The sequence below is a fragment of the Acinonyx jubatus genome, chromosome D2 (assembly GCF_027475565.1).
Source record: "Acinonyx jubatus isolate Ajub_Pintada_27869175 chromosome D2, VMU_Ajub_asm_v1.0, whole genome shotgun sequence".
NCBI lineage: Eukaryota > Metazoa > Chordata > Mammalia > Carnivora > Felidae > Acinonyx > Acinonyx jubatus.
In genome coordinates this window covers 51,166,417-51,193,898 of record NC_069393.1, presented here as the reverse complement: position 1 = coordinate 51,193,898, position 27,482 = coordinate 51,166,417, and the positions used below count along the sequence as shown (strand labels likewise).

At 38.7% G+C, this 27,482-nt stretch overlaps 2 protein-coding genes and 1 pseudogene across 8 annotated transcripts in view; 2 read left to right on the top strand and 1 right to left on the bottom strand.

Moving 5' to 3' along the window:
• MARCHF5 (membrane associated ring-CH-type finger 5) overlaps nt 1-26,602 on the bottom strand; it is a 56,490-nt gene extending 29,888 nt beyond the window's left edge. Inside the window, exons 1-2 of the mRNA XM_027062628.2 lie at nt 26,468-26,602; nt 7,529-7,731 (exon numbers count right to left, since the gene is read on the bottom strand). Of these exons, the coding sequence (XP_026918429.1) occupies nt 7,529-7,731; nt 26,468-26,502 (238 nt within the window). The 5' untranslated portion in view covers nt 26,503-26,602. The remainder of the gene's footprint in view (nt 1-7,528; nt 7,732-26,467) is intronic.
• LOC113600148 (60S ribosomal protein L36a-like) lies at nt 11,550-13,109 on the top strand (annotated as a pseudogene).
• Nucleotides 26,603-26,693: 91 nt separating the features above from the next.
• The window catches only part of CPEB3 (cytoplasmic polyadenylation element binding protein 3), a 191,917-nt gene continuing 191,128 nt past the window's right edge, over nt 26,694-27,482 (top strand). For 2 of the 7 annotated variants that reach the window (XM_027062622.2, XM_027062626.2), the window contains exon 1: nt 26,910-27,070. Coding sequence is in view for 1 of the 7 variants with exons in the window: in XM_027062627.2 (XP_026918428.1) it covers nt 27,041-27,128 (88 nt within the window). In the remaining 6 variants the exon portion in view is untranslated. Of the gene's footprint in view, nt 26,829-26,884; nt 27,129-27,482 lie in introns of those variants that run through there. The other 5 variants (XM_027062624.2, XM_053207280.1, XM_053207281.1 and 2 more) reach the window with 4 other exon arrangements.

The following is a 27,482-nucleotide window of genomic DNA, read 5'->3' as shown; positions in this document are numbered from 1 at the left end:
AAACGAGATATTTACAGAACGCTATACCTAATAACAGAATACTCATTCTTTTCAAGTGTACATGGAACATTTGCCAGAATAAATCATGTCAGGGCATAAAACAAACCTTAATGTATTTAAAAGGACAGAAATCAAAGTATGGTTTTGTATCAAAATAGAATAAAATTAGAAGTCAATAGCAGGAGGACACTGGCAAGTTTATAGGTATGTGAAACTTAAAACAACACACTCCTAAATAATCAGTGAGTCGAAGAAGAAAGCTAAGCAGTCCTTAGACGGAAATTTATAGCTGTAAATGACCACATTAAAAAAGAAGAAAGATCAAGAGAACGGGAAGACAAGCTACAGACGGAGAAAAAATATTTGAAGACATAACTTGATAAAGGACTTTTGTCCACAATATACAAACACTTAAAAATCAATAGAACAAAAGAATCTGATTTTAAAAAGATCAAAATATTTAACAGACACTTCACCAAAGATATAAGATTGTAAATAAGTACATGAATAGATGTTCTATGTATCATTAGGGAATTGCAAATTGAAACAATGAGATACCACTAAACATCTATTAGTATGGCTAACATCCTAAACATTGACAACACCAAATGCTGACAAGGATACAGAGCAACAGGAACTCATTACTGGTAAAAATGCAAAATTTCAGCCACTCTGAAAGGCAGTTTGGGTTTCTTACAAAACTAAGTATATTCCTACCACAGTGATCCAGCAAACATGCTCCTTGGTATTTACCTAAATCAACTGAAAACCTGTGTCCACACAAAAACCTGTACATAGATGTCTACTGTTATTTATTTTTGAGAGACAGAGCACGGGTGGGAAGGACAGAGAGAGGAAGACAGAGAATCCAAAGCAGGCTCTGGGCTGTCAGCACAAAGCCTGATACAGGGCTTGAACCCACAACCATGAGATCATAACCTCAGCCGAAGTCAGATGCTTAACCGACTGAGCCACCCACGTGCCCCTACTGTAGCTTTATTTTTAAATGCAAAACCTGGAAGAAAGCAAGATGTCCTTCAGTAGATGAATGGATAAATAAACTGTGTACATCCAGACAATGGAATATAATTCAGTGCTAAAAAGAAATGAACTATCATGCCATGAAAGACACGGAGACATTTTATATATATTACTAAGTAAAAGAAGCCAATCTAAAAACGCTAATCTAAATGCATCCCGTATGATTACATTTATATGGCATTCTGAAAAAGGTAAAAATATGGAGGTAGTACAAAGATCTGTGGTTCCCAGCGGATAGGAAGGAGGGAGAGATGAATATGTGGAGCACAGGGGATTTTGAGGGGAATAAAAATATTATGTATTATACTATGATGTTGGATATATGTCATTATACATTTGGAAGAATATACAACCATCAAGCAAATCCTAATGTAAACTATGGACTTTGGGTGATAATAAAGTGTCAATAATATAATGAAGTATCACCAACTGTGACAGATGTATCACTTTGGTGAAGGATGTTGATAATGGAGAAGGCTATGCATACGAAGAGGCAAGGAATATAAGGCTATCTCTGTATCTTCCTCTCAATTTTGCTGTGAACTTAAAACTGCTCTAAAAAATTAAGTCTACTAAAAAACCAGAAACTTAAACCAATAACCTAACTTACTTTAAGAAACTAGAAGAGAGGAGCACCTGGGTGGCTCAGTTGGTTAAGCATTCGACTTTGGCTCAGGTCATGATTTCATGGTTCCTAAGTTGGAGCCCTATGTCAGGCTCTGTGCTGAAAACTCAGAGTGTGGAGCCTGCTTCAGATTCTGTGTCTCCCTCTCTCTCTCTCTCTCTCTCTGCCTCTCCCCAGCTCACACTTTGTCTCTCAAAAATAAATAAAAGCTGGAAAAAAAATTTAAGAAACTAGGAAAGAAAGGCTAACTAAACCCAAACCAAACAGAAATAATAAAGACTAGTGTGGAAACACATGAAATAGAAAATAGAAAAATGGAGAAAAATCAATGAAGCCAAAATTTGGGTCTTTAAAAAGATCAACAAAACTGACAAACCTTTCACTAGACTGACCAAGAAAGAAGAAAAAGATTCAAATTACTAAAATCATGAACGAAAGAGGGGACATTGATATTAACCTTACAGAAATAAAAAGGATTATAAAAGAATACTACAATCATATGCCAACAGATGAGATAATCTAGATGAAATAAATTCCCAGAAAGACACAAACTACTGAAACCAACTCGATCAAAAAATAGAAAATCTGAACAACACTTTGTAACAAGTGAAAAGATTGAACTAATAATCCAAAAACTTCCTATAAAGAAAAGCCCAGGACTATATATGGCTTCACTGCCACCAAACATTTGAATTAATGACCAATCATTCACAAACTCTTCCCAAAAAAAGTAAGAGGAGGGATCACATCCCAACTCATTCTATGAGACCTGGATTATCCCAAAACCAAAACCAGTGAAAGCAATCACAAGAAAACCACAAACAAATATCTATTACGACTACAGACAGAAAAATCCTTAACAAAATACTAGCAAACAAAATTCAGCAATATCTAAAATGTATTAGGGGTGCCTGGCTAGCTCAAGCAGTTAAGCATCCAACTCTTGATTTTTGCTCAGGTCATGATCTCACAGTTTGTGAGACTGAGTCTCATGTCAGAGTCTGCTTGGGATTTTCTCTTTCCCTCTCTGTCTGCCCCTCCTCCACTTGCTTTCTCTTTCTCTCAAAATAAACTAAAAATAAATAAGGAAATAAAATGTATTAAACACCACGATCAAGAGGAATTTGGGAATTTGTCCACGAATGAAAAGTTGGTTTAACATATGAAAATCAATCACTGTATTATACCATAATAATAAAGGAAAAAGAACACACAATCATCTCAACAGACTCAGAAAAAGTATTTACCCTTGCATGGTAAAACCATTCCACAAATAAGGAAAAGAACAAACATTCTCAATTTGATGAAAGCCAGATGAAAAGCTCAGAGATAACATACGTAAGAGCAAAAGACTTTTTCTCCTAAGATTAAAAACAAGACAAGGATGTCCGTCCTAAACAAAGTACTGGAGGTTGCAGCCAGAGCAATTAGGCAAGAGAATAAAATAAAAGCAAACAGACTGTAAAAGAAGAAGTACAACTCTTTCTATTCACAGATGACATGATCCTGTATAAAGAAAATGCAAAGCAATCCACTTAAAACGATCAGAACCATTAAATGAGTTCAGCATAGTTTTACGACATGAGATTAAAATACAAAAATCTATTTTGATACATCTGAATAACCAATCTGAAAATAAAATAATTCAATATATATAATATAGCATCAGAAAGAGTGAAATACTTAGGAATAAATTTTATAAACCAAAGACCTGCACACTGAAAACTATAAAAATGTTGAAAGAAAGAAAAAGAATCTAATGTGAAAGTCTCTGGTACTCTCCTGGGAATCAAGAACTCTGCCTTTTGAACTCTTCTGTTTGGCTAAACAAGAATACTACCTGGTCTTAAACCTCATGGATATGCTTTAATAAAAGACAAACCTTTTTTCAGCTGGTATTCCCTTCATGTTTTAAAGTAATGTTTCCTAAATTTAACATGTACATAACTTATCTGATGATGTCATAAAAATGCAGATTTTGATTCAAACTGGGGATGGGTGGGAGGAGGGGCCGAGGTTCTTCATTCCTAACAGCTCTCAGATGATTCCAATATTGTTGGTTCTCAGACCACACTTCTAGCAGTTTTTAAGTAATTGCATACATGCAACCGGCCTAACTCACTAGGAGAAAGAAACAATAAGATGGGTGGCAAATCGTGAGAGGAATGAGTCTGATGGATCTTTTAAGGTTTTCATAACCAAACACAATATATTCCCTATCAGTAATTAACACAAACTTGCCACCACCCCTCCATTGTGGCCACCACTGATGCAGCTAGCCAGCTAGACTGAGGCTAAATCCATATAAAACTTATAAAACCTGTTATACAAAGATCATCCCACAGAACTTTAACCGTCACCTCTTCCTCTGCATTTTTTCTCTAGTATTCCTTTGTCTAGTCAGTGTCTCTCACGTGTTATTTGGAGACCAGTGGTATAGTCCCAGGCGATTACTCTATCAACTGGTCTACAGACAATTTGATGAAAAAGTAAAAATTTTGATCACCAAACATTTCCCAAATTTGAAAAGATAAGGACTTTAAAGAAAATTCTTTTAAGTCTTTAACTGTTATGTTTCCAGGGTCACACATACTCTACAAGGATACTTAAGAGGAGACTTGTTTTGGCTAACAAAGCTTCACATCATGAGAACTGTTCACATTGGTTAAACATGTATTTTGTTATTAGTATGTGTTAAATCTCAAATTTAAGAAAAAGAATCAATGCCTCAAAGGTTCACTGAAGAGCAAAAGTGATAAAAATACATTTAACTCAGAATGTCATAAATGATAAATGATATACTATCAGAGTTTAAATAATGTGATCTTGGAATGGACTGTGGCCAGTGAATTAGAATTAGTTTGCACAGAAGACCTCCTTGTTCCCATTGTACTGTAACACATTATTAAACAGGGACTGAAACATTATAAAACAGGGACGAGAAGCCACTGAAGTATTCACAGAATTTTCAACCACTCCAGCCTGCGATCAAAGCCTGCATTATGAATTTTGTCACTGAAAACAAAGATAAAAACTGTAGTCAAAGGAACTTCCAACTTACTTTAACAAAAACAGGCATAAATGGTTAGTGAAACACTAATCATGAATATGCTAAAAGAAAACAATCTGCTGGCAAAATTCTATCATCAGATGACACTACCGGACATTTATGTTTGGTACACAGTAAGGAAGAACAATTACTATTACAGATGTATATTCTTAAATATTTTGTTTTATGGCTGGAAGAAACCACTAGTGTTCAGAATATGAATCAACTCATGGCATATACACCATGTAAATCAAGAAATATATGCAACTTTTAACTGATTATCAGTGAAAACATGAAACAGAAGGGATTTTCTTTTAACCAACAATTATTTTTGAACCCTGACTTGAAAAGGTATACTGGGATCAGTATGGCCAAGCAAGAGGACTAGCCATGTGTGTAACAAGAGTATGGCACCTGAAAGCCAATTCACACATGGCTTCATTTACCGACAACAGCTGGCATTTGCCAGTAAGCCGCCTATTCTTGAGTTAGTGTTAAAAACTGCATGGCTAAATGGGTAAGGAGCACTAAGGAATCTACTCCTGAAATCACTGATGCACTATATGCTAACTAATTTGGATGTAAATTAAAAAAAAATGTTACGAAAAAAATTGCACGGCAAACTATGAATATAATTCAAACTGCAGCCCTTGAGCAGGTATCTTTAGCATGTTATCTCATCAAGAGAAAAGAATGCTAATAAAAACTATTCAAATGAAGTATACAAACTTTTTTTCACGAAAATGATAGTCAGTAAATAATTTCTATGATTATCTGTGGTTTACTCAAGTGGCAGATCTCCATGGCCAACAGTACAGTGAATAGTGTGAACTTGTCATTTGAGGGCAAAATTCTTAAGGTATATAAAGAGCAAATCATGATACAAATGCCTCAACCAAAAGAAGTCTGACCTTTCCAACATCTAGCCATTTTCTCTCCTTGTGGCAGAAAAAAATCAATGTCTTAGTATTAGGTATACCTAACAATCATATTCAATCATCACACTAGACCTAAAAACTTTTTAGAAATGAATACAACCAAAAGGAGAGATTTACCAGTGCCACCTTCCAAATATTCAGTGTCACTGCTGAGTGCCACTCATTTGTCAACTCAGTGCCTCACCTAACACTGTATGTAGTTTTCGATGAGAATTCCTGTAATAATTTTTGTATCCATCCAAATATAAATATCTAAAACACCTAACAGAATCATCCTATACTTCCTATTCCCAAAAACCTATAGTTGAAAAGTGAGATTAGTAGAATTAAAAAGTTGGAAAAAAAAGTTAAATATGAAAGCTTAACTTTGATTTTAGTGAGCTAGGTACCAGTATGGTGAAAGAATACAGCAGTAATTAATTGCTTTTCCTGATGTTTAAATTATTTTAGAATACTGCTTTAATATTATTAGTTGACTCTTAACACAGGTTTGACCTGCATGGCTCCACTTATAAGTGGATTTTTGGGGATAAATTCAGTGTACAGTACTATAAATGTATTTTCTATCATAATTTTCTTAACATTTGCTTTTCTCCAGCTAACTTTATTGTAAGAATACAGTATATAATACATATAACATATAAAATATATGTGAATTGGCTGTTTATGCTAGCAGCAAGGCTATGAGTAGATAAGTTTTAGGGGAATCAAAAGCTGTAGGTGAATTTTTGACTGCACAGTGTTAGTACCCCTAATGACTGTGTTCAAGAGTCAACTGTATAATGGAGATGTGTGACTTACTCTTTTGTCTTTATTTAAAATCCATGATATATTTGAAGACCCATCATGTGGTCCACAAATTCTTAATGTTTGAGAAACACTACTTTCTCTACTACTTTCTATTTATAAGAAGCTATTATTTCTTCCTATGAATTATGCTAGGGAAATTTTGTTTACCCTTATTATTAAACTTCTCACATTAGAAAAGCACTTCATTATCTGCATTTACATTGCCTATTTTTATTTTTTTTTAAAAGAGGGTCTTACTTCAGTATGTATAGCCTCTAGGAAAAACAAATCTAATAATTATTTGAATTTCTCCTTGAACCCTACTCCCCTTGAAAGTCATTCTTTCCGTCTGACCTTCCCAGAACCTGAACTGCCTTCATATACCTATTATAGCCAAGGTGATATTAAAAATGTTTAATAACTGGTATAACCTAAACACCAGAGACACCATAATCACGTGGCTGTAATGGAACGTGGTAACTAAATATCAGCTTCCTTTAAATTACAGCTTCCTTTAAATCATCTGCTCTACTTTTTTCAATGCTAGCCCCATTCTAAAAGATCTCTGGTTATTACTTCCCTGCCCAAGTTGCAGAAAGAAGAAAGTAGTTTTCATGAAGGATAACCACATAAATTGGAATCCAAAAATGAGATTAACACTGTCTATTAAGTCTTTAACTTCCCTTTTATTCCTTAATAGAAGAATTAAGGATAAGTATTAGAAAGAACACATTGTTGTTTTCTTTCTCATACATCAATGGTCTCCAAAGAATAAGGCTCTTCTGGTCAGCTCTTTATTATAGTTTTGTTATTTGATTTTATCCACAGAGTCAGATGTCCCAGTTTTTTATCCACTCAACCAAAATAAAAACATTTAATACACAGACAAATGGGTGGATTTGAGGATATATTAAAGATAATGTAAACTATTAGCAAAACAAAAAAATAACATTTAGGAGATAACAGAAAGGGAATAGAGAAATTTACAAAAAAGCAAAGAGATGGGTCACTTTTAAATAAACCTGAGATCATAGAGTTAAAAAACAACATCACATATATCTTTGTTGTTTTTCATGATCTGCTTACCCAACTTTGGAAAAACTATTAAGTATTCAGCATTGCATTGAGGACATGCCACTCTGGCTGTACTGTTTCCTCTTTGTTTTTCATCTACCCAACGCTGTAGACAAGCCTGGTGAACCCATTTTGTAGATCCTCTGCACCTGCATGGTCTCACCCATTCAGCTGTTCTATCATCTTCGTCAGTGGCAAAACACACCCAGCAACTTCTGTAAATTAAAGAGAAATAATGACGTTATCTTTAAGACCCCAGCCTCCCTTCCACCGCAGCACTCACTTAATGAGATAAGCCTACTATGTTATAATATAGAACCTCTACTTTACATTCAAATACCAAGGTGACAAAACAATCAATAGATTTCCAGTTGGAGTTTCTTCTTTTTGGTTTTTCCTTATATTCTTCTGCAGAATCTTGTTTTCTGAATTTTCCTTTTATGTAATTCCCTCCATCTTTCCAATAATTCTTCACCTTCTCTTATGAATCAGAGTGCAAAAAGACAACCCTCAAGCTGCTTTTGTTTTAGAAGACCCTAATAATTCTTTGGGTAAGCACAGAAATATGTGAAATTTAGTGTTTTCCCCACTTCAACAACACTAAACCTCTTCAACTTGGAAAACTAAAGGATTATACAAATAATTTCACTATGGTCTCATTCAATTTTCAACGGAGGGGAAAAATAATTTCTCTTTCTGGTAAAGAATGACTATGTGAAGAGGGAAAGATTATTAAGTCTTAAAAAAATAAAGGGGGAAGAGATAAAGACATCAGGATAAACTGTTTTAGGATAGTGATATAGTAAATTTGGCCCTACATGTTTCAAGTATGAATGACTTTCTTTTTTCTGTGGAGTTATATTTATTATATTTGAAATCTAGAAGTCTCAACTCTCAGATGTTTATATTAAAAATTCAATTGAGACGGTTAATTTTAAAACATATTCCAGGGGTGCCTGGGTGGCTTAGTAAGTTAAGCATCCAACTCCTGATTTCAGGTCAGGTCATGATCTTACAGGTCCCTGAGATTGAGCCCCACATCAGGCTCTATGCTGACAGCTTAGAGCCTCCTTGAAATTCTCTCCCCCTCTCTGCCCCTCCCCCACTCACAAATGCTCTTTCTCTCAAAAATAAATGAAACTTTAAAAAAGTTAGAAAAAAATGTTTCCCATTTTGCTTTTCTTAGAGAAAGTGTGCGCGCATGTGTGCAAGTGGGGGTGAGGTGCAGAGGGAGAGAATCCCAAGCAGGCTCCTTGCTCAGCAGGGAGCCTGATGTAGGGTTCTATGCCACAACTCTGGAATCATGACCTGAGCCAAAAATCAAGAGAAGGCTCAACTGACTGAGCCACCCAGGTGCCACCCACCCCCTATTTTGCTTTTAAGAATACCTGAAGTCTAGGGGCACCTGGGTGGCTCAGTCACTTGGGCATCCGACTCTTGATTTTGGCTTAGGTCAAGATCTCAAGGTTTGTGAGTTCAAGCCCTGGGATGGAGTGTGCTTGGGATTCTCTCTCAAATAAACTTAAAAAAAGAGAGAGAAAGTACCTCATGAAGTCTAATTTTTTCTTGTGGAATTAGGTTGCAATTCATTATTTTTTCTCCCAATTGACACAAGTTGGCACTGATTTTCATTATGGCAAATACAGTTTAACTCCATGAGACCATTCACTTCTCCCCGCCCCCATTGAAGTGTGTACAATTAGAAACTGCTAACTGAAGCTTGTTATCTACTGTGCACTTAAAAAAATTTTTTTTAACATTTATTCATTTTTTTGAGAGAGAGACAGAGCGTGAATGGGGGAGGGGCAGAGAGAGAGGGAGACACAGAATCTGAAGCAGGCTCCAGGCTCCGAGCTGTCAGCACAGAGCCTGATGCGGGGCTAGAACTCACAAACCGCGAGATCATGACCTGAGCTAAAGTCGGCCGCCCAACTGACTGAGCCACCCGGGAGCCCCTCTACTGTGCACTTTAAAAAATGTTTTAATGTTTATTTTTGAAAGAGAATGAGAGAGTGCACGGGCACGTGTGCACGCACAAGCAGGGGAGGGACAGAGAGAGGAGCCAGAGAATCCGAAGCAGGCTCCAGGCTCCAGAGCTGCCAGCACAGAGCCTGACATGGGGGCTCAAACCTACCAACAGTTGAGATCATGAACTGAGCTGAAGTTGGACACTTAACCAACTGAGCCACCCAGGTGTCCATCTACTTTGCACTTTTTATTTAATTAAATAAATTGCTTCTGTCAGAACTAGCTTAACTATGCTCAATGGGAAAGACTAGTCAGGTACTGTAGATTCATGAGGTCTCCAGTCCTTGTAGAACATATATTTTAACTGGGTGCTCCAATTAAAAACTTCCAATTAGAACAGGTAAGAAAACTTCCTATTTTTTTTTTTAAGTAGGCTCCATGCCCACTGTGGGGCTTGAACTCATGACCCTTAGAACAAGAGTTGCATGCTCCACTGACTGAGCCAGCCAAGCACCCCAGAACAGGGGAAAAATACTTAATTCATAGCAACATCCAAAACTGTGACCTTATTCAGCTTTCAAATTCAATCAGGTTTCATACGACCTAGGTAAAAATGGGAGGTAGGCAGTGTTTGTTCAGCACCATGACCCACCTCAGTCAAGCTGTCTCAGCTCTCATACTACCTTATGGTTATCTAAAAGTGCCCCTTCCTCCTCTCCATCTTTTAAATTTTATTGTGGGAAAATATACATAAAATTTACAACTTTTAAGAGTATAGTTCAGTAGCATGACGTACATTCTTACTGTTGTACAACCATCATCACTATCCACAGTTTGACTGGGTATAACTATATAATTTACAAAGTTTTGCATACATTTCAAATGACAAGTATAAGCAAACAGACTTGGTTAACTGAGGTGTTAGAATATATGTGCCCCACAACTGAGGAAATTTTATATTTGTTTACCTCTGGGAAATGAGATATACAGTTGTGATAACAAAACAGGCTTAATACCTAGAAACGTTCTAGGTTCTTCTAAGATTTTCATTTCAACAATGAGCAGCATATGTAGCTAAGTACATCTAGACCAGCATAATTAATCAGCATTAAGGTGAATTGAATAAACCCAATTTCAGTCACCAGGAAAAAAATAAAACGTAAAAATATATCTCCTCAGAACCTTAGTACCAGGCTGAACCAAACGAAATTGCCTACATTCATCTGTTTTAGACCTACATAAATGGCAATCTCATATTTCAATTTAATGCAATTACTTGTTTAACTATATTCCCCACAAATTCTCGTCAGTGTAAGTTTATTTTTCTTAAACATTTTTTAAAGTTTATTTATTAAAAAAATTTTTTTTAATGTTTATTTATTTTTGAGTGAGAAAGTGAGACAGAACGTGAGGGGGGAGGGCCAGAGAGAGGGAGACACAGAATTGGAAGCAGGCTCCACTCTGAGCTGTCAGCACAGAGCCCCACGTGGGGCTCGAACCAGGAACCGTGACCTGAGCTGGAGTCGGTGGACACCCAACCGACTGAGCCACCAGGTGCCCCTTATTTATTTATTTTGAGAGAGAGAGAGAGAGGGAGAGCGCGCGCGCGCAAGAGTGAGCAAGCGCACAAGCAGGGGAGGGGCAGAGAGACAGAATCCCAAGCAGGCTCCGTGCTGTCAACACAGAGTCTGACAGGGGGCTCGGCTCGATCTCGCCAACTGTGAAATCATGACCTGACCTGAGATCAAGAGTGGGACATTCAACTGACTGAGCCACCCAGGTGCCCCTTTCCTAAAATTTTATTATGAATAATTTCAAACTTTCAAAAAAAGCTGAAAAACTGTTCAGTGACTACCCTTTTTCTCAGTACATTCTATAATTCTTGTAATTTTGCTTTATATGTCCTTTACTCCATATTCATTTATCAATCTTTTACTTTTGATGTACTTCAATGTTGAGGCATCAGTATATTTCACTCCTAAACACTTTTACACTTTTACTTTTTAGAAGGTACTCAACTGACATTTAAAGCAAGCACTTTCGGATGTTTTCTAATTTCACAACTATGGTAGATAAGGTAGTTGAACGGTGATTTACAGTGGAAACTCATTAGGAGTTAAACCTAATAAGAACTGTTAACACAAATAACCTTGTTTTGTTTGATTCATAGTGATAGTATACAGTTTACAAATTTGGGTTTTGAAGCTAAGCCTCACACAGATTAATTGAAATTATCTTATAGATGAGATATTAAAAGAAACCTTATTGATACCAATACTCTCAAAAAAGTGTGCCTGATTTTCAACATCTACCAACTTACCACATCCATTTTCTCTTTATTTCAACTGTTAGTGTTAATCTGTTGATGGTCATTTGAGATCAAATAGGAAACTTCTGATAACACTAAATCACTTCATCTAAAAATTATAGTTTAGATACAGATAAATATGAAATGGAAATTTCTAACAATAGTAGAGACGTTGCCAGCAACATTTACTGAGTATTCACTGGGTCCATGTGGCTGCACAAATAAAATAAATGGAAGATTGTATCTATTTGGAAAATCCTATAAATTAACTGGGGTCACATCCAACAAACAGAAGATTTAATAAGGTTCCAGAAATTACCATAGGTATACCTTAAGAAGAAACTGAAGGATCAATTTGGATAGATCAGAGAAGGCTTCAGGGAGGAGTGATAGTAGAAATTAGTAAAAGCAGAGACAAATGATTACAGAGATTCTTGAAACAAAGTTTCCTGGACCAGCAGTTTCAAGATCACTTGGGAACTTGGAAATTCTCTGGTTCTACCCCAGATCTACTTAATCTGAAACTCTGAAGAAGCGCCTTGAATTCTCTGAAGGTGATCCTGAGGTAAAGTTTGAGAACTGATGGTATAGAAAAATGGCAGGTAGGAAAAAAAAAAAGGCAAAGAGATTGGTGAAAGCAAACCGTTATGAAGGAGACATTTACTAGATTTGCTTAAGTCAGAAATAAGTGCTTTTTTCATATAAATAACAGTATAGAACTATGTATGCTGACAGTGCTCTTGCAACCCTGGTGAATTCCTAAAAACCTGCCGGACTTTCTGCAAGAAGTGTTGCAAGCATCAACTCCATGAAGTGACACAGTACAAGGAAGGCAAAGATTCTCTTTATGACCAGGAAAAGCGGCGTTTATGACAGGAAGCAGAATGGCTATGGTGAGTAGCTTAAGCCGATTTTCCGGAAAAAGGCTAAAACTACAAAGAAGACTGTGCTGAGGCTTTAATGTGTTGAGCCCAACTGCAGATCTAAGAGAATGCCGGCTATTGAGAGGCAAGCATTTTGAACTGGGAGGAGATAAGAGAAAAGGGCCACATGTCACATGGTCCAGTTCTAAGCTTCATATTTTAAAATCTTGAGGTTATGTTCACTTCAAAAAAAAAAAAGGTAACACTACAGAAAATGTTAATTTCGAAAGAATTTATTGATTTACAACCTTACTACATATAGGAGTTTATTCTATTTAATTTGGAAAGAACATCAGTCTGTGATATAAGGGCCAGATAGATGGGAATATATAACGATATAAAAATAAAAATGGTTACATGAATGTTTTTAGGCAAACAGCCTATATTATATAAGACAGAGTTACTAGTCTTCAGGGTTGGAAAAAAGGAGGGGAAGGAACAAAATATGAATGTGTATGAATCCTTTTTTTCCTCATTAAAAAAAATTTTTTTTAATATTTATTTATTTTTGAGAGACAGAGTGTGAGTGGGGGAGGGGCAGAGAGAAAGGGAGACAGAATCCAGAACAGGTTCCAGGCTCTAAGCTATCAGCATAGAGCCGGACGCAGGGCTCGAACTCACAAACCGCGAGATCATGACCTAAGCCAAAGTCGGACGCTTAACCAACTGAGCCACCCAGGCGCCTCTTTCCTCATTTTTTAAAAACTTCTGATAGACTGACCAGGAACAACAGCTGAGAAGGTCTTATAATTATGCTTTCCCTCTCTGATTCCCCATATCCTACTCCCTTTTTGGTGAAATCTATTTCAGCTATTTATTCTCTAATTCTCTGCCTTCTTATAGTGAGAAAAAGAGGGGACTGAAAATGACAGGTTTATTCTCAAGATCTTAGAATGAGAGAGTAGAAGAATGTACAGCACGATTTCTCCTCTTTTTAAGGAACAATGTCCCACCCTTCCCTCTAACATCAGTCCTGTATGTGGTTTAGGCAGTTAGTCCTCCCCTATCCCCAGCTCCAGGAAAAGTAATCCTTAGACTGGTTTAAGGGTGTATCCTAACTCCTAATTATAGTGATTGGAGGACTGGGCCCATGAAGCTGGTATTATCAGAGTGAATCTTAGAATTTTTGCTGGGAAAGCTGGTACACAGGTTTTCTCTTTTCTACAGAGCTTTAAGGCAGGAAGGTGTGAGGCTAAATGAAGGTGTAATGGTATTACTGCCAAGAGAACCACCATGTGCAGCCTAAAGAAACCAGAGGAAGCCGAAAGATGGAAACTGATGGCTTTGAGACATGGATCAAGCTGTGCTTAAAGCTAAATATACTCTTACACTGTTCACTTACATAAACCTATAGCTGTGTGTGTGGTTTTAAGTTTAACCAGTCTGGGGCAGATTTCCCAACAGGTGCAACTCAAACAATCTTGATGGTGTGAAAAATTAGATAGAAGAGATGGCCCCAGAACAATCATATGATATAAACTCCAAACAGCTTTTATAAATACACACAGTATTTTTTGTCAACAGCTTTGTTCCCTACTGTTCAGAACTTGAACAGATAAGTCTTAAATACACCTAATTTCTATTGCAAGTGCTTTGAATCTTGCAAGCTTTTCTATTTTTTACACTGGGCAAAATATGTTCTTGATTTTGCTACTGGATCAGGTCATTTTTTAGATAAACACAGATAAAAAAAGATAAAACCCAACATGTTCAAATTAAAAATTTTTACTGGTAACACCATAATATTTACATTCAGGGTCAATATAACAATTCTACTTGAATTCAAGTTACTACAATTTTAATGTTATGATTTATGGGATACATTTTGAATATCCTAAAAGGTGAGAATAACTGGCTCTTTCCCATTTCAAAGGACAAAGCCAAAAACTTTTCAAAGTCCACACCCTAGAAAAGGTTGTAATTTCAGACCAAACTTTAAGTTTCTTTTTCTTTTTTTACTGTTTATTATTATTTTTTTTAATTTTTGAGACAGAGATAGAGCATGAACAGGGGAGGGGCAGAGAGAGAGGGAGACGCAGTATCTGAAACAGGCTCCAGACTCTGAGCTATCAGCACAGAGCCTGACGTGGGGCTTGAACCCACAAATTGTGAGATCATGACATGAACCAAAGTCGGACGCTTAACCGACTGAGCCACCCAGGCGCCCCTCTAAGTCTCTCTTTAAGTCATTCCCTACCCACCTTCAATCCTCCAGTCTCTTAGAAAGTGGTATTCAATGTGATGCACAAACATCTTTTGAGAATTTACTAGAAATACAAATTCTCAGGCCACCCAAGACCAACAGAATCAGAAACTCTCGGGGAGGGACCTGATACTACATTTAAAAAAAATCATTCAAAAACATTTTAGGGGAGCCTAGGTGGCTCAGTTGGTTAAGTGTCCAACTCTTGATTTCAGCTCAGGTCATGATCTCATGGTTTGTGAGTTCACCCCTCCCCCATGCTCTGTGCTGGCAGTGTGGAGCCTGCTTGGGATTTTCTTTCCACCACCCCCCAGCCCCTCCCCCATTAGAGCACTCACCCTCTCTCTCCAAATAAACTTAAAAAAATTTTTTTAACTTAAAATTTTTATTGTGGTAAAATACATATAAAATGTATCATCTTAACTATTAAAAAATTTTTTTAATGTTTATTTTTGAGAGAGACAGAAAGCAAATGGGGGAGGGGCAGAGAGCGGGAGACACAGAATCAGAAACAGGCTCTTAGGCTCTGAGCTGTCAGCACAGAGGCCGACATGGGGCTTGAGCTCAAAGGACACAAGATTATGACCTGAGCCGACGTTGGACGTTTAAGCCACCCAGGCACCCCACTATTTTTTTTTTTTTTTTTTGAGAGAGAGAGAGAGAGGTGGCGGGAGATGGATAGAGGGAGAGAGGGAATCTTAAGCAGGCTCCACGCTCAGTGCAGAGCCTGACACACGGGGCTCAATTCCGTGACCGGGAGATCATGACCTGGGCCGAAATTAAGAGTTGGACACTCAACTGCCTGAGCTACCCAGGCACCCCCCACCCCCCATCTTAACCATTTTTAAGTGTGCAATTTAGTGGTATTAAATACATTCACAATGTTGTACAACCATCACCACCACTCATCTTGTAGCTCTTTTACCTTGTAAAACTGAAACTCTGCACCTATTAAACAACTCCCCAATCCTCCTTTCCCTAGTCCCTGACAACCACCATTATAGTGTCTTCATGGTTTTGACTATTCTAAGTACCTCAAATAAGTGGAATCATCTAGTATTTGTCTTTGGCTTATTTCACTTAGCATAATGTCCTCCAAGTTCATCCATGTTGGAACACACTGCAAAATATCCTTCCTTTTTAAGGCTGAATAATACTCCATTGTATGTATATACCACATTTTGCTTATCTGTTCATTGTTCAAGATACTTGGGTTGCTTCCATATTTAGCTACTGTGAATAACACCGCTATGAACATGGGTGTACAAATATTTGAGACCCTGCTTTCAATTCTCTGAGGTATATGCCCAGAAGTGGCACTGTTGGATCACACAGTATTCCATTTTTAATTTTTTGAGGAACTGCTGACATTGTAACAAGCCCTACAGGTGATCACAATACCTAAAGTTTGAGAATCTCTGCTATAGTCATTCCTCTTTATTCTTTGAAGCCTCAAATACTGTATTCACCATAACACAGAAATGAAATTTCATTTTACACCCAACATAAAAAATTTTAAATTATTTGGTTTTTAATTTAAACCACTTCTCAACCTTTTGGCTAAGATCAAGTGTGGTTTTTAATTTAAACAAGAAGTAAAATGCTCAAGATTTTTTTTTTTCTCCTAAGGTAAAGAGCTAGCTAAATGTGGGGAAAAGACTATGCAACTTCAAGGTGTTCTTTAACGGACCAAAGAACTTGGGGTGTGGAGCCAGACTGTTCAAGTTCAAACCCCTGTTTACCACTTATTATAGGTGTAACAACAGAATCTCTTGTATTGTAAGGCAGGGGTTCTTAATCTGGGGTCCATGAAAATTTATCCCAGAAAATTTGGATGGGGAAAGAAATTACATCTTCACTTTTGCTAACCTCTAAATAAAATTTAATTTTCCTCCAATGATGAATGTAAGCAAACCATAATAATATTAACAGTACAGCAATTAGAAATTACAGTATATTGACCAGAAATTTTCATGTTACAGCTACCTGTGCAGATCCCAAAATAACATTTACTCATTGCAAATTTGAATGTAGTTATCAGACCAACCAATACAGCTTGTATTTTAAGGTATTAAATAAAGCTCATATTACTGTATCAGATTTTTAACAGGTTGATTGGTTTCATTTATTTTCCTTGTTTGTTTATTTTTGAAAGAGAGAGAGGGCAAGTGAGGGAGGGGCAGAGAGAGAGTTGCAAGCAGGCTCCACACTGCCAGTGCAGAGCCTGACACAGGGCTTGGACTCACCAATGATAAAATCACGACCTGAGCTGAAATTAAAAGTTGGGTACTTAACGGACTGAACCACCCAGACGCCCCTCATTTCTGATACTATGTATTTTGTGTTCTTTTGTGTTCTTTCAAAACATTCTAAGCAGGAACCCAAAGGCTTAACCAGTCTGCCAAAGGAATGGTCAGCATGAAAAAGGTTTAATGTTAAGATCTCCTATTGTAAAAGATTAAACAAATGATCATGAAACTACATAAGCATTGCCTGCCATATATAAAACCACTAAATGAACACTAGTAATAATGGTACTGATAAAGACGGGAATGGTGTCTGGGGTGCTTGAGTGGCTCAGTTAGTTAAGCGTCTGACTCTTGGTTTTGGCTCAGGTCATGATCTCACGGTTCGTGGGATCGAACCCCACAGTGGGCTCTGCATTGACAGCACGGAGCCTGCTTAGAATTCTCATTCTCTCTCTCTCTCTCTCTCCCCCCCCCCCCACCTCTCTCTGCCCCTCCCCTGCTCCAGCTTGCTCTCTCTCAAAATAAACAAACTTAAAAAAGATGACAAAGATGGTGTCAACTTTACATCTATGGCTAGATGTTATGGATGCAATTTGTTACCTAAATTAGCACATAAGGGAATTCTGTTTGGCACCCTGGTATTCAGTGGAAAAAGTCCTGGATTCCTAATCACCACCCCTCCCCCCCCACCCCCACCACACACACGTTTTCAATAGGCCAATACCACTGCATAAGATATTCATTCAAATCCTCTCAATTCATTTTCTTCCACCCTTCTTTTCCTTCTACTATCTCTTTAAATGCCTCCTGCTTGCTCAGGTACACACTATTTACTTCTACACCTTCCCACCTGGCAAGTTGGGGCATATTACTTTACAAAGTAAAGGAAAATCTGGGAATTATCACAACTGGCTCAAAGGTTAAAGAACAAATCACTATTATCACAATATGAAGAAAAAAATGATGAATCTAAAGATTGTTATTCTTCAAAATAAATGTGTAGACTCAACAGTATTGGTAATATCACTAAATCTGTACCCTTTACATGCCACCCTCTACAAAAGATTATTTTATACTACATGATTATGATTTTAAAACTGTAACTTTTTTCCAGGTACAGATCCTAACAGTAAGCTTTATAGACTGTTCAAGGAATACATGGCTAGTTTGTCTAAAACCTAAGATTATTCAAGATCTCCTCTTGAATCAGCTTGAGTACCTACTAAGTACATTCATTATTTGATGCCACAAGGACTACATTAAGTGCCAAGAAAAGATATTACAATGTAGTAAGTTATATAGAAATGTGAGGATGACAGTACGACGCAGCTGAGATGGTTTCATGAAAAGGACATAACTACGGATGAGAATTTAAGCTGGATTGGGAAATGAAAAGAGTAAGGGTATTCAAACTAAGAAAAATTGCATAAACAAGACAGAAATGAGCATATGATCATGGACAATAAGAACACCAACATAGTTGGAGCGGATTTTAAGGTAAACCTAGATATTATAAACCAGTTAGGAAAGGATGGATGACAAAGATAACCTCACATCATAGGGCTCATTTGTGACTCATCCACTGTTTATATGGTTATTTTTTAAAAGTACATGGAAAAAAGGGGAGGAAACTTTACCAATAAAAGTTTCTCAATAGCATATTTATTTACTAAATAAGTAAGTATGGTTATCTAATAAAACTGTCAGTAAAGTTTATCTTTACAGACTCAAATTGCAGGTGTCTATCTTGGATTATTAGAAAGATCTGGGAAATCATAGGCTCCTGCCTTAGAGATCACTTTGATTAAAACTGGAATGTAGCAGAAGGGAATTCCAGGAGGTAGGAGAGAGAATGATGAAACAAGCTTTAAATTACTGCTGTTGTATTATATATGGTGCCTCAACAATGTATTTGCAGGACTGTTTTAAGTAAAGAGAACAAGCAGTCCTTAATTCAGAACATGCTTTAGAGACCCATACTCTGGTTAATGCAAGGAAGGCCTCATTTAACAATGGAAAAAACTGCACACTGTTTTGTCTCACGATTAAAAGTTTCACACCCCATGTATTCTGGTACAGGAACTGTACCATCAAGAAGAATAAAAATCCCTTTATGTGTCTGTTCACATAAGTGGAATGGAAGTTAAAGTATCTGAATTCATCAAAAGAAAAAACCACAATCACAACACATTACCAAAGGGTAAAACTGAAGGGAAATACACTCCAATCAAACATATACTTGCCATCCCCTTTGTCTCTGATATTCAGAAACTCTGCAAGAGTAATTATTTCCATCTTAAATAAACAAGGAAACAAAAGCCTAGAAAGGTTAAGTAATCTGCTCAATGCCTTACAGAGAGGCACGGATGCAACCTAGGCCTCAACTCCAAAATATTGGCTTTCTTCACTGCATCATGCTGCCATATGTATAGTGAATTCTGAGAAATGTTTCCACTTATTTCATAGAAAATTATAGCCAGTACAAGAAATTGTTTCATTTTTTCTAAGGTACTTTTAAACAGCCATAAGGAGCTTTCACCAGAGATCTAAACTCCTTCCAGTCTATTTCACTGTGCCATATAAATATTATGTCTCATCAACTGATGTTGATACAACTGATACAACAGTTGTATCATGTAAAGGACTGCTGTATGTATGTATGTATGGCATGTAAAGGACTGCTACAGAGTCTAGAGAAGAGGGGAAAAATATTTCTGAGATGGTTAGAAAAGCTTTATAAATGAGGCAGAACCTAAAATGGGTGTTCAATGATGGGTAGAACTTTGAAAGACAAGATGCTAAAAAGAACATCTTGTGTTCAGAGGACAGTGAGCAAATCAGTTTGGCCTGGGCAACAAACATGTATGTACTATTATTAGTTTTTTCTTCCTTTTTAAGTAGGCTTCATGCCCAGTGATGTCCCAATGCAGGGCTTCAATTCACGACCCTGAGATCGAGACCTAAGCTGAGATCCAGTTGGATGCTTAACCGACTGAGCCACCCAGGTGTCTGTACATACTCATTCTTAAAGAGAAGCAAAGGTTTAAAAAGGTAGTTGGTGCCAGCCACAAACTCAGTGTCTTAAACATAATAGGGAGCACAATACATATGATTATGAAGGGTCTCAAAGGCCAGGCCAAATAATTTGAACTTAAGCTTAATAAGCAATAAAATACAGGTGGTTGAGCAAATGAGTTGGTTCTTTAAATTGTGCTTCTGCTAAGATTATTCTGAGCACTGATACGTCATAAAGGATGAAAAGAAAGACACAGATTCAATAATGTATCCAAGGTACCAGGCCTTTGTGGGTAAAAGGGATAGGGAATAGTTTCCATTCTCAGCGAACTTCCAGTTAAACATGCATGGTGGTGGTAGTGGTATCAGGTGTGTGTGGAAGGCTCTAAGACATGGGATAGATGCGTTAACAAAATTACAATACAATGTGATTTTCTATAATAAATGCACAAAAGTTTTATGGAAACACAGGAAGGAGTAACTCACTCTGTCTGAAGGAGCTGTGCAATGCTTCAAGGTGATATTTGAGCTGAATTCTAAAGAAGGGTAAGAGTTAGCCAGGTGTTAAAAGGGAGGAAGTCATCTAAAACAAACATAAGGAAATGACATATTCAGAGAACAATGTAGTGGAATGCAGAAGAGTATGATTAAGGTAGGTTGAGGCTGAATTACATTAATAGATCTAAACCCCTTCACTAGATCTTGAAAGTTTACATTTTATCCCATAGGTGATGTAGACTGGCAGGTTTTGAAGCATGGAAATGATGTGATTATAATTATGCCTTGGCCAATTCTGGTATCACACTAAGTCAAACTAGAAGAGAAAAAGTAGAGCCAGAGAAAGAAGAATCTACAATATCTGATGAGTGAATCTGGAGAGAAAGAAGCAAAAAGAAAAAAAGTGGTGGGGTCTAATCAAAGAACAAAAATTGGGAAGAAAAGTAAAAGCCAGGGAAATCTCAGTTTAGACACATTAAGGCGCTAGTAATAACATGTATATACAAATGGGAATGTCTATTGGCCAGCTAGGAAAGAGACACTAAAATGTGGGAAAGCGGTCAGGAATAAAGACGCTCATCTGGGAGTCATTCAAACAGAGGTGAAAGTGAGATAATAAGTGGGTACACTTCAGAGAAGAATGGTAAGTGTGGAGGCTTAAACCATACTTATGTGATTGAAGGGAGAAAAGGTAATATATGAGGGGAAAATAAGCAAAAGATAGAAAAATAGTACAGTATAATAGAATATAATTTCAAGAAGTTAGAGGGTGGTGGTAATCAGTTTCAACTTTATTACATATATACCGAGGATACGAAGACCAAGTAAAAAAGGTATTAGATTTACTGATTAAGAAATTATTAGTGATCTTTAGTATACTTTTAGTAGAGCTAAGAAAAGGGAATGAAAGTCAAATTATAAGGAGAGTTAAAGAAGAGAAAATAAGGACCTAAATATCATAAACAGGGGAATGGATTAAGAAAAAAAGAATGTCAATCCAATGAATATTATATATATATTCTCTTTAATTGCTGAGTATCATAGAACTCAAAACTGTATTTAAAAAAGCAAATTGTAGACTGATACATTCAAATTTTAGAAACAAAATCACGAATTATATATGGTATACCTGAAAACATTAAACAGGGGCATCTGGGTGGCTCATAGGTTAAGTGTCTGACTCTTGATTTCAGCTCAGGTCATGATCTCATGGTTCGTGAGTTGGAGCCCCATATCAGGCTCTGCTGACAGTGTGGAGTCTGCTTGGGATTCTTGCTCTCCTCTCTCTCTGCCCCTCCCCTGCTCTCTCTCTCTCAAAAAAATTTTTTTAAATAAAAGCATTAAACAAAGGAGCCTGGAAAAATATAAACCCGTTTATGAGAGTGAAATGGGGATGGAGAGAAGATATGGGACTGATGAGAGTAGTCAAAGGAGATATTTTCTGTAATCCTTCCACTTTTAACATACAGATGAAAGCAAACATAACTAATTGCTATGGTTTTTAATTCCAGGTATTGGTCTGTTAATTGTCAAAATGGGATAGAGATGTGACTGAAGAGATACCAACTGACACAGAAAATGAGAAATTGCTTTAATGCAAACTAAGAGATAATTATACAAATCTGAAAATAATATGGCATGTTCCTATCAGAATAGTCTACATCTTCTAAAGGGATGTACACTTCTGGTTGATAACGCTTTTAGAGTGAGGATTCTAATTCACTTTGTAACTGCAGGAGAGGGACAGGGAACAGATTATTCTCCCCGCTTTCCCTCCCATCTGACTGTTTTGGGACACCGGCTAAGTGCCTTGCCTACTCACCAGGTGCAAGTAAGTGATGTAATACAACATCAACAAACTCCTGAGTATTACTGTGAGATGGGGTATACATAAGTCAAGTTTTCAGAAGGATCACTCAGCAGGCCCAAGCTTCAAATACAAGATCCATTCCTGCAGTTTGTTACAATATTCTTTGTACTCTGTATACATTTAATCCTAATTTTGAGAAACATAAGAGAAATCAAGAAAACAGATGGTGACAGAGTAATGATATAAGGCGTTTGAGTTTATAAACTTTTCTATTTTTTAATGTTTATTTTTGAGAGAGAGAGAGAGAGAGAGAGAGAGAGACAGACAGACAGATAGACAGTATCTGAAGCAGGCTCCAGGCTCTGAGCTATTAGCACAGAGCCCAATGTGGAACTCGAACTCATGAACCGCGAGATCACGACCTGAGCCGAAGTCGGATGCTTAACTGAGTCACCCCAAAGGCTCCCCAAAGGGTTTGAGTTTATAAATGCTTATAATTTCAAGGCAATGATTTGTGATCCTAAATCATTCATGATACTAGAAAACCACCCCCTTTCCACTACTCTCAAAAATTGTTTGCCCACAACAATTTATTTTTTTTAACGTTCTTTAAAAATTTATTTTTGAGACAGAGAGAGAGTGGGCAGAGAATACCAAGAGGGCTCTGTGTGGACAGCAGAACCTGATGTGGGCTCCATCTCGCCAGTCATGAGATCATGACGTGAGAAGTCCGATGCTTAACCGACTGAGCCACCCAGGCACCCCTACCCACAGCAATTTAAAAGATTCAATAATAAATTTACACAGGACATGTGCTTACTGTTACCAAAATGAAAGGCAATCAAAATATCTATATATGCTCTTTCCACCTACAAATACTGCAATAAAATTTATCAAGATAAATTGCTAAATTAAATTTATTCACAAAGGACAAAGCAGTTCAACTTCAGCTATTAATAAGTTGCCATTGGAGAGCCTGGCTGACTCAGTTGGTTAAGCGTCCGACTTTGGCTCAGGTCATGATCTCACGGTTTGTGAGTTCGAGCCACGCATCAGGCTCTAGGCTGACAGCTTGGAGCCTAGAGCCTGCTTCCGATTCTGTGTCTCCTTCTCTCTCTGCCCCTCCTCTACTTGTGCTCGGTCTCTATCAAAAATAAATAAATGTAAAAAAAAAAAAAAGTTGCCATTAGTTAAAAAACCCTGAAAGACTAAGTAGTATAAACTGAATACACAATCCATGTTACAATGAAGCACAATCTTCATTTAATTTCACAGTTTATTGGAACAAACCTCACTAGAATTTAAGCTCCATATGAGCATTTTCGGTTATGTTCACTACCAAGGATCTAGAATGGTACCCAGTATATGTAGGCACTCAATATTTACTATATAAATTCAATAAATACAAATAATAATTCACTATCAAATACCTAACTTTTAACCTAGAGGCAAAAAAAACAACTTATGCGTTGCACACATTTCCTTAGTCTTCTCAAGGATAAAATCTGCATCAGGAAAACAAACATATAGGCAGGTTTCGGAGCTAAATTCTGTCCCTCAAAAACTGCCACCCAAAAACCAATTATAAGCCCTAATAGGTTGACATATTTTAATCTGTTGGGCCTCTCAGTATTCCTCAAACGAATCAATCATCTTTGTATTCAACTTGTATGCAGGGCAAGCCCACATTAAGATGACAAATATAAAGGAAGGGGGGGGGGAATTGCCACAACTGTTGGTTATATGAGAATCTTAAGCACCTTCTGTGTGCCTAATACATAAAATAGCATTTTACTGTTTTATAAAGTGCTTAAACGTGTTCTCATTTGATAAAATCCTGTGAGGTAGGATATTATTTTATAAATGAGGATGGATAGCCTCAGATTTAAGTGCAAAAATTCACACAGCTGGTAAATGGCAAAATGGCAATTTCAAGATCACTGTCTCTAAAGCCCAAACTTTTCTTCAGGAATCTCTACTCTTACCATGAAACAATCCCTTAGGGTTTACAGCAGTGGTTTTGAACCACATCAGAAACACCTGGCAAGCTTTTAAAACTACAGATGCTCAGGCCCCATCTTTCAGAAATTTGGGATCTGATTGGTCTTGAACAGAGCTAGGCATCCATCCATAGTTTAAAATGCTCTCCAGGTGATTCTAACGTGAAGCTTGGTTGCAAACTACTGAGATAATAAAAGTCTTCGTCATCTTAATCTACCTTGAGGTATGTCAAAAAGGTACAAAAGATGAAGATAAGCCAGTATTATAGTCATCAGCTTCAATAAACGGAGTCAGAATTTCCAAGTTTCCGTTGAGAAGTTCTGAATGCCTTATGAGCACTCCTTGGCTTTTTACTTCTATGGAAATCTCTAAAGAGTGTATGAAAGCCAGGTCACTTTTGCACACAAAAATCTTTCTAAAAGTCACCTATGTAAGAGGGAAAGCACCAGACACTCAAAGGAAAAAAAAACAAAACTAAGTACAACATATCCCGCACCAGAATAGGGTCTCATTTGATTGGAACTGGCAGTGGACACAGGTGGTCTTCTCTGGGCATATGTTAGTAGTCCTACGCAATTTGCCAGGATGCTGAATTATAATGAAGGAAAAACCTGCTAACTTATCACACCCTGAGGCAACTGGGGAAAACGACACAAAAGTTCATGCATTTGTTCATAAAACAAATATTTACTGATGACCTACTGAGTACCAGGCTCTGTTCTAGAATTTAAGATAAATAATGAGAAAGTTTCTGCTTTCTAGGAGCTTATAAAACTACTTATATTAAAAAAGGGGTTAGTCAATACAACCTGACAACCTGACCTGAATGCTGACCTTAAACAAAGCTGAATTAATCACTGGGTCACCCCTAACTGAATAAAGTCCACAATATGATTTTTTATCAATTCTGGTGTCTCCAATTCTAAGCTCCAAAGGAAATGTCTGTTCTGTCACTCTGGGAGGAGATGTACTCTTGGGTGATTTTCGTTCTGGGTGTGGCTGATCCAAACAGCGTTTAACTGGGTACAGTTAAGGGAGGCCTTTCATTTAACGTCTTATTGGTGGAACTTTACTCTGTACAAAGAACTGTATCACTTGCTTAACAAGGTGGCAAGTGGTCTGACAACTGTAAGCAACTGCAAACATTATGTATTAACCTGTAATATTCCCAGGAATTTAAGACCTGGCGAGGGAGAAAGGTGGATTGAGTCTCCAAAAACTCATGGAAGAACCCATGAACTAGAATTTGAACAGCAGAGGGCGGTGCAACCGACTTCGCAAAAAAGAGTTTTACTGTCTGGAGCCCCCCAGGAATGGGCCACTGGCCCCAGTAAAAGACGAAACTTTCTTAGTGAACTCAACGAATCATAAAATGTGCTAACTGTTCAGTGTTGTACTCATGTGGCTGTTTTCCACAACCTCTATCCTGGCCGTTAAAGCTCCCTTGCGGATACTCTTGCCCTTCCAGTTTGGGGGTGGGGATGGGATGGGGGAAAGGAGGAATAAAATCAGACTATCAGCCTTCTCAAAAGAATGCTTACTTACCCTTGGTTTTTGCAAAGAGTCTTAAAATCGTAGGGGATCATTCCCCTGAAAGATAGTCTGGTTGTTGTTGCCAGTGACATCGCTGGCAAACACGTTACAACATAGTTTTGGGGGGAGGGGAGGAGAGTTAAGAAACAGAAAAAGAAACTAACGCCGTGGGTTAACCCAAACCCCTCTCACTTGAAAAGGGCGTTCCAACAAAACTCGACGCCACTCCCTAAGTTTCGCTTTAAGTCTACGCATCCGAGCCGCCCGCTCGGTCCTCCCCGAGCACGGACTCCAAACTTTCTGCCCCTCACACGGCCCCCCGGCCGTGGAACTCCTCCCGGCACGCCGGGCTCCGCTTACGGAGAGCCTCGAGGCCGGGCGCGGGCAGGACCAGCGCCAGACGAGGGTCTGCGGCTCGCTTTCTCCCCCAAAGCTGCCCGTACCTGTCTAGCATCTGCTGTAGGGCTTGGTCCGGCATCTTCGGCGGAGCCGGCGCACTCGGCCCTCCCCAGTGGACCTGGTCAGGGCCGGGCCCAGGGACAATAGCACTGAGAGGCGGCGGAGTAGGCCTCAGTCCGGCGGCAGCCGCGAACCCGCTGCCCAACCTCCCGGGGTGGCTCCGCGAGCCCGGAGGCGGCGGTGCGCGTCCTGCGGGCGTCCGGAGGAGGCGGTGGAGAGCGAGGAGGAGGAGCCTAGGGCGGGGAGGCGGCAATCGCGGCCCGGGTTCCTGCCCGTCGGCCCGGGGTTCCGGTCCATGGACCGCGGGCGCCGAGTTGCTGCTGGCGGAGGAGCTACCTCTGTGAGGTAAGAGTCACCGCCTCCGTGCGCGCCGGGGTCACGACGCAAGGCGGCCCAGAGCAACCTGGGAGATGTAGTCCTCGGACCGTCCCCGCTGGAGGCTGCACAGCCCGCCCCGACCACCGCCGCCGCGCCCGCAGCCGCCCGGCCGGCGCCCTCCCGTTTCCTTCCTCCAGGGGGAAAAATGTCCTTCGGGCCGCTTTCCAGGAAGCAGCAGGATGTGCCTCTCCACTGTCAGTAGCAACAAGGTCAGCCCTCCCTGCCTGTTCTTTTCTCAGCTCTTGCCCTCAGGTGGGACCGAGCCAGGTGAGGGGAGGGGGCTGAAGGGCCATTTCTCTTCAGGGTCCGCAGCCCTGTTCGCGGCGTCGGGGCGGGCCGTGGAGGGGGTGGGGGTGGCAGAAGTGCCTTCGGAAGCCCTCGGCGCTGGGGCCAGGCTGTGCCGCGTCTGAGCTCGTTTTGGGGAGTTACACAACCCCCGCAAGGGGACGGATGCACTGGTGCGGGATATTATTCCCAAGGGGGCGTGGGGGCCGCCTTAACCAGATGGTTCCCACCCGAGTTTCTCACTGTGTGTTTTGGGGGAGTGGTGGGGGAGAAAAGATTATTCTCTCCCTCTCTAAGAGCCTTCTATAATGTGCTTGGTCTTTCAAGGGCTCGCCG